At 42.4% G+C, this 7,924-nt stretch overlaps 1 protein-coding gene across 1 annotated transcript; it reads right to left on the reverse strand.

Moving 5' to 3' along the window:
• Positions 1–41: 41 nt before the first annotated feature.
• esd (esterase D/formylglutathione hydrolase) lies at positions 42–3,997 on the reverse strand. Its single transcript, XM_064329822.1, has 7 exons — positions 3,960–3,997; positions 3,662–3,675; positions 3,323–3,495; positions 2,728–2,847; positions 1,840–1,938; positions 929–1,096; positions 42–431 (listed from the first exon to the last, which is right to left on the reverse strand). Exons 1-7 carry the CDS (start codon positions 3,995–3,997, stop codon positions 351–353), a joined length of 693 nt encoding a protein of 230 aa, XP_064185892.1. The 3' UTR covers positions 42–350.
• Positions 3,998–7,924: the final 3,927 nt, after the last annotated feature.

A 7,924-nucleotide genomic window follows, 5' to 3' on the forward strand; every position in this document is an offset into this window, starting at 1 on the left:
AACCAATCAGCAGCACAAAACGAAAATGACACCACACAATATTAACCAATCACAAAGTTTTATTTAGGAGCACATAATTGCCAGGCAATTCTAGTGGTGATTTTGCCAATTTCCATACAATCAAATCACTATGCTCAGCAAATAAGCAATCGGATTGGCCAGAGTTCAGTTAATTAGAAAATTCAGCCATGGGCCAGGTAGAGTGCATTCTAGAGCCCTTAATGCCCATCACTAGCCCCTCAAACTCTGGCACTGCCACTGAACCAATGATGTTGCAATCAGTGTCATGGAGATGGACTGTGCAATGAAGGCACTTAGAAGGCCAGCACTGCTGTCACATGAGCGTGACATCACGCGTTCAGGTACTTGCTGTGGTGCTTGATGTGATCGTTGATAAAGGAGTAGATGAAAAAGTAGCTGTGATCGTAGCCCTAGAGAACAAAATAATAATATTAAACTCCTATTATACACATTTCTATTATACAGTAAATACTGATGAGTGGGATTTCATGTAATGTCCTCTCATCGGATTCCCCCAGAAATAATGGGTAGTTAATCATTTGGAAATCCAAAGCTAGTGGTAAAGCCAAATTATTTCATCAACAAGAGCAGTGAGGCTAAGATTCTTGATTTTTATAAAACATTTCTGAATGCTCAACCATACACGTAAGTACTCACTATAACACAATTGCTAACACTTTAAAGGGTAATTCTACCCAAAAATATAAATGTAGACGCTGTTTCCTACATCAAAAACAGTGCAGAAAAAAACAGAAAGAGGTGCACTGGTGTGATGCATAATTCATTCTAGTTAATACAACCAGGCTATTGCTTATAGCATTGGATTTTGAAACATTCTCCCTCCACCACCTGGGGAAAGCACAATTGTGGCTATTCCATTGCTCTGCCACCAGGGGGCAGCTCTCACCTGCTGCAGACGGAAAACCACAGGGATCTTCTTCTCAGTGCAGGCAGCAATCAGGTTGTCTGGCAGCAGCTGTCCAGCAGAGAGGAACTGGTCGTCACGACCCTGGTCAATGAGGATGTCTAGCTGGGGACCGGAGTAGGAGCCGGCCAGAACCGTGGCATCGTAAGCCTGCCGCAAAATAACCAAAATGCCAGCTTACATACAATACATTTATGCAGCCAGGTATTTACTGAAGCAATTCAGGTTAGGTGTGTCAGAAAGCCTTGCTGGATGTTTTACAATCGGACCTTTCTAACAGCAGACAGCATTATAAAACATCCCGCGGAGTACCGAATTTGGGATAGGGGTATCAGGTAACTGTTAGTCTGGGTCAGAGGGGAGCCTTGTTCAACAATTGACATGTATAAAAATATTTTGCTAATGTTAGCTATCACTTCATTAGCTACCAAACAGGGTGACTAAATGGAAAATGTTTTATTGCGTTATCGGTGAGCTCTGCAACATTGATTCCGTTGTTTCACCGGGACTCTTGGAGCTAATATTTTTAGTGTAGCGTTAGTTATCTATGCCAGTCTATAATCCTGCTTGTCAAGGAGTTGTAGCTAGTGTTAATGTTTTATGCTAGCTAATGTTTTGATTTTCAAGATGTTTTTACAACTTTGCAGCTGTTGAGAAAGCTACCAACTGTAGCTTTAACAGCCACCTCTCTCTGGGCAAGAGTGAATACCACTGCTCTAGATGGCTGGCGAAATTATGCCTCTAGAAGGGATGAACGGCCTGTTCTCCTCATCCAATGTAGTTTGTTTTTGTTTGTTAAACCGATTTGTATCCCCAGCTGAATTATTTCCTAATGTCCAAATGCACTGGTGAGTCTGCCTCAGTGTTGTAACGCCCTCCGCTGGTCTCCCTACCTCCCAAGCGGTCTTCTCAGACCCCAGGTATCCACCGAAGGCCTTCTGGCCCCAGGCGCACTGCATGGGGTTACAGATGGGGGCGAAGGCAGAGACAGCCTGGCGGGAGAAAGGAAAGAGCACGCATTAGCAATATGATAACAATAACAATAACAGTGCTTTAACATACCCAATATCTGCCATACGTAATTTGGTAGCCTAAAGTGAATAGAGAAAAAAAATAAACTTTGCAGTAACTCAAAAATAAAAAAAACAGGATGATGTAAAATAAAACTAAAAACTGCAAGACCTTGAAATTAAAACAGTCACCTAAAAGCAATAATGCAATAATACATGTTTCCCAGCTGGTTATTAAAAAAATTGGTTCTATGATCTCCGGGGATACGGCATTCTGAATGAAAAACTGAAGGAACCTCCGCGCTCTGTCCTATCTCAGGAGACATGCCATGCTCTTTCTTATCCCACGGATTTTCTGCCAGCACTTGAACAAACTGAACTTCATCAGAAACTGAAACGGAATGAAAGGGTGCTATGTGTATCTGTGAAAAACACGGTTCCTTTAAGAAGAATTTCCTAAGCAATATTTGGGCGTAGCAAAGGATAAACCTGTTCCTCCATAGACCTCACCCCCACAGTTCATTTTTAATTGGAGTGCTCCTAGTTCACTGTGAGTACGTTTGCTTTCACACACTGCACAAATGTCTGGTGGATTCACACTGATTAACTGATTTATCTGCATCCCGGCATGATTACATCACTATTGGGGCTATTGGGTGTACAGCTCCAAACGAGCGGCGCATGCACAGACATTTCTATTTTAAAAACACAAATATGGGCCTTTAGAGGCATGTCCCACTGCCCCCCTCCCACCGCAATCACCAGACCTGCCTTGTATTTCCCAGGATTCTTTAGGGCACAGATCAGAGCCCCATGCCCCCCCATAGAGTGGCCCGAGATGGACATCTTCTCTGGGTCAGCAGGGAAGTGGGCATTGATCAGGCGAGGGAGCTGCGAGAGGGAGAGAAAAAGAGGGAGGGGAGGAGGAGAGATAGTGAGAGAGATGCACACGTTTATACTCTTTAGTACAGACACAAAGGTTCTTGGCTGATAAGAGCTGAAAGCAAGCATATGTTTATGAGGCTGTTTGAAGTGGCATGTTCAATAAGTAGCCTAATCATAGTCACTGGAACCTCGTTTATTATGTTTTTATCATTTTTACCACCCAAACTCATGTCTGAGCTCGGCTACCTTTTCCATTAATGGGGAGACTTTAGGCTAGCATTTCTTCTCTAATGTACAACAGAGAGGTATCGGCATCAACCAATATGGCCACTGACATGTCAGTTTTGATGGAAATTCATCCTCCCTAATTGTTAGACCTACCCCTCAGATATCACTTCCCACAGACAAATGAGTCTCGGCACAATCTTGGTTGCTAGGTAACACTGTGACATGGAAGCTGACTGCAGAGACAAGGCCCCACCTCCTCCGTGACATAGGCGTACATGCGGTAGTTGGTTTTCCAGGGCTCATTGGTGGCATTGACATAGAAACCCGCCCCCGTGCCAAAGTCCCAGCTCTCATCCTCACCCTCAATGTTACAGCCACCTGGAGGCACAGAGAGGGAGGAACAGCTAAAGGAAGGGCAGGGATCACCTTCAGGTTTCCCAGGAAACAACGGGGATAACAAAATAGAAATAAGACAGTCAATACAGTTGTGATGTCACCTTACTGGTGAAAACAGAGGGTCTCAACCAATCGTGGAGTAAGCTGGGAAAAACGAAAGAACAATGATAGTGATTTGCAAACAGTTTCTGCCTACTTCCTTGGTAATATCTGCAGGGGGCCAGTTATAGCCAGAAAGTTTCCACCGGTCATTCCATGTTGTTGTTCTTTCATTGTACCTGTATCATTGGTTTGAACTCCAAGTGATTTCTTCTGTTAGGAGATGTTGAGCGTTCACGTACCTCACGGCACATCGATTTGAGGCCATGCTCGAAGCATTCTGTGACCACTTTGTGATGAAGGTGTAACATTCACGCATCAGGGTTTTCCATGTAAGGGCACAATAGCGACTGAGCAAAATTTCAAGCTGGCATCAGGCGTTGGTCCTCACGTACGGGAGGCTGGCGATTGTAGCAACGATGATGGGGGCCATTTTGCTCAGAAGCACGGGAGCGCTTTCATGATGAAGTCTGCTCTATCATGTCAACCACAGGCATCAGAACGTTAATATTTCAACAGTCCTCTAGACCATGCTCCCCGCTCTAACTCAAACACTGAATATTTGACCGCAAATACAAGGCCACATTATCCTTCGTAATAGTTATTGCTTAAAGGGAACTTATTCAGTTGATGGCTAATGACGCGATTAGGCCATTGCATACAAACACATACATGCCCAAAAGTCCATATTTGATCCAACACTGATGCTGTATTCATAATGAAAACGTCATGCTCATATCATACCCGAAACACAGGCATCTGAACCTTTATTTTATCATATACAGAGGCTCAGTACCTCTCTAGACTCATGCTCCCCGTTTAACTATAAACATGTTGAAATATTTTATTGCGCAAATAAAATTTGTTACATTATTCCTTCGTAAAGTTCTTCAATAAATGAGGAAACTTGATTGCAGTTTGAATTTGTACTCCGTTATGATTACAAATCCAGTACTCATTCAGCCTTAATAGATCTTATGGTGTTTTAACCTTTAACACAAGGACTGTCTTGGATTTTTTTAAACAGCACTGCTACAGATATTTTCCCTTTTAAATTTTCAAAATGATGCATTGAGCTTTTGTTCTGCATTGATGCACCCTGGATGACTGCTCTTTCGCAGGGGTTTTTCCCTTCTTGAAGCAAGGTAGTAGTCCAGTCTCTCTCTCCTTTCTGGAACTCGTACGCTACAATGGAAAGCTAAATTTGAATTAACTCACCGGATAGCCAGTATAACACGGGACACTTCGAACGTTCCGCTTTTGGCGGGAGATAGATGCCAAACTTCATTCTGCATTTCAATTCAGAGCTGAAAGAAATTCATCAGAAGATCCAAGCTATTCGGTTATTACTTCCATAAACCAAATTTAGAGGATTACACCGGTTAAATGTCTATAAATATTTATATATTACATTTATACATTAAAACTGTCTATAAATATCGCATATGAACGTCCAGCGTTTTTGGATTCCTAGAAATTGAGTTGTACATTGTCTAAGCCAGAGCATTGGAATTTTTGTGACTGGAAGGCATCGATATCATTGAAATCTGATTCCAACCACTGAGTGAAAATAAGACCCTACAATATGTCCGATTATCGCTCTGCTCTGTAACGTAGCCTACCTGTTATGCTCAAACACCTTTTGGAACCCCCCGCAGCATTTGTTGGACGAAACTTGGGTCAGAGCCATTGCCTTGCTTGCTTCTGCTAGGGAAAAACCGGCCGATTTATTGCACAGGCCTGTCGGAATCGTTTCCGCAACATGAGTTGTTTCATTCTGCCTCTAAACAACAGCTAAACGTCAGTCAGTAAATCGTAGCTGCATGGCTACAAAAATAGCACGATAGCTGTCACTCCACAGTTAACTCCCAACTTGCTAGGGGCCTATTACATACAGTAACCTACCCCGAAGAGTTCACAAATGACTACATGTATCAGCAGTAGCGGTTAACTGAAACTGTGTAATGATATAAGCGAATGCAATAACACACAAGCTGCCAGTCAGTACTTACTTTGGAAATAAAGGCAGCGCAACTGAGAACTGAATAGACGTCCAGAAAAATATTTCAGGTAAATCAGTGTGCTCAATATTATTGGTGTGTGTGCTATAATCATATCGCTTTGCACGCCCAACTAGCCTCCTAGCGAAGCATAACCTACACCGTGCGTGCAAAGGGGCGGTTTTGCAGATATGAGAATTGAAGGAAGTCAAATAAACGTTACACGTGTCGCTGCTTTTGTGCAGTTTCGCACATACCTGCTTTAACACGTTTCAAATGTGTAGAATAAAAGTATATTTCGTGGCTTCATCCACTCGCACGAGTCCGGGGTCCAGAGAACGTCGGGATCAGCGTAATCACGTTTAAAGACACACCCCTCTGCAACGTAATGAAACGTCGCACTACGCACGGCAGGTGGCGCTGTTTGAGAAGAGATGAACGTGAAGTTAACTTAATTAAAAAAAAAAAAAAAAAACAATTTCATTAAAAATCGCGGCGCTCTTCAAGGTAGATTATGTTGGCAAAACAAAATGATGTAAATGTTCCTGAATCAAATGGTTATTTCGCTTGAAAGAAAGGAACATAGTGCTGATTTCATTAGCAAATAATAATATTTCATTAGCAAATAATATTGATGAGAGCGCTTGACTCGGGGCAGGAGTTATACACTGGTTAAATCCAGCTATATTTACTAAATGGAAATTACATAGGCTAGCATTAATGTGTTACAGACCATGTGCAGTCACCTTTCCCCTTACAAGACAAGATAAAGGTGTATGCTTTGACAAATTTCACATGAAAATAATAAAAATTGCCTTTTGATACTAAGTATGTAATTGGTGAACAGAGCTGGTGTACTATGTGCTTATTCTGTACTGATATTGACCTCAAGTTCTTCTGATTGGCAGCCCACAAAATGGTTGAATGTCTGATTGGTTGAACTGTAAAATGCAGTATCCACAGGCTTTAATTTTTTCAACTGCTTTTGAACTGGGGACCCCCAACCAAGCTAAAATAAAAAATAAAAAAATGAAAAATTCTATATCTATATATAGTCATTGCATATCAACAGAAGTGTACAAGACAATGCAAGCAAAACAACTGGAGTAGATCAAGCTGTTGAACATCAGGCTGTACTGAGCCTGTAGATTTCAGATGTCTGCAGACTAAAGACGTTGAGCAGAGTTTGCCACAGGCAGTCACATTGTTGCTTTTCCTTTCAACACTAAACACAGGATTTAGCTGGATGAGATGAGTTGAAAAGGAGAGCACTGGGGCCCTACTTGTAGGGGGTGCTGATATGGGGACTATCAATAATTACTTGTCAGATCCCCAGAATCTCAGTACTCAGATTTATTTGATTAAGCCAAGGAGCTTGTTTGTAACCCATGCTGGAAAGCTCTTCTAAATGAGGGAAAGGGGGGTCACAGGAGATGATGACAGGGCTGGACCGGCTTTGGCACTGTGGCAATAGTAATAACGGTAAAGATGGCTGCCCACTCTATGGGCCTCTGCTTAGCCATTAACGCTGATATATGACAGAATTGACTGCTCTGCTGTGATGTTGAAGAGATATAAAAATTTTGTTGAATTCAGCTGAGTGTGATCTGGGTGTGGCCCTTGAAAGATCATGGAATGGCCCAGAGACTTGGGTGGTAGCTGACATATTCCTGTCTCGGTATAGGATGAGAGCATGATAAGGTAGCACATACTTTCACATTGCACGTACTATTCCTTTATAGTTCAGCTGGACAGCTGAAACCCTGCCATCTGTGTTAGACATGCTGATACACAGGGCCTTTGTGATACTGCACAGGCTTGGCCCTGTACACTGTGCACAGTTTCATCCTCCTTAGCAATGCAAACACATTGTGTGTGTGTGTGTGTGTGTGTATGTGTGCACGTGTGTGCAAAAGGAAGTGAGGAAAGGATGTGAGGGCATAGGAATCGAGGAAACACGTTATAGGCAAATTGGAACATCCTTGTTTGGTCAAGCATCAGTTTGAGGGCTCGTCAATTACAGAAATGGTAGATGGGGAGATCCACAGGTTGATCATTTATAGGATGCACTCGTGTTTCCTTGCTCAAGTGTCCTCCCGGAACCTCCTAGCTCCTTGCTCCTACTTCCTTCAAAGAGAATTTAATGGGCTGGAATGTCCTAGAAGATTGCGGACTTCGATCGATTTTCAGGTCAGGCAAGGACCGAGGAGACAAGGTCGGATAAAATAAGCAATTGCAACGAGCCCCACATTTTTTTTTCAGGGTGACACGCTAATACTTTGGAATGCCAAAAGGACAAAAATTGCTTAGCCTGTCTTTAAATATCTTTATTTTATTAATAACACTTTTAACATTTTCAC

The sequence above is a fragment of the Anguilla rostrata genome, chromosome 3 (genome assembly GCF_018555375.3).
Source record: "Anguilla rostrata isolate EN2019 chromosome 3, ASM1855537v3, whole genome shotgun sequence".
NCBI classification, from domain to species: Eukaryota; Metazoa; Chordata; class Actinopteri; order Anguilliformes; family Anguillidae; genus Anguilla; species Anguilla rostrata.

Excerpts from the sequence above, each read along its gene's own strand:
- esd (XM_064329822.1), bottom strand. The coding sequence starts at position 3,997 with ATGGCCCCCATCATCGTTGCTACAATCGCCAGCCTCCC. Across the intron at positions 2,848-3,322 it reads ACGCCTATGTCACGGAGGAG|CTCCCTCGCCTGATCAATGC; the intron begins GTGGGGCCTTGT and ends TCCCTCTCGCAG. Across the intron at positions 432-928 it reads TGGTTTTCCGTCTGCAGCAG|GGCTACGATCACAGCTACTT; the intron begins GTGAGAGCTGCC and ends TTTGTTCTCTAG.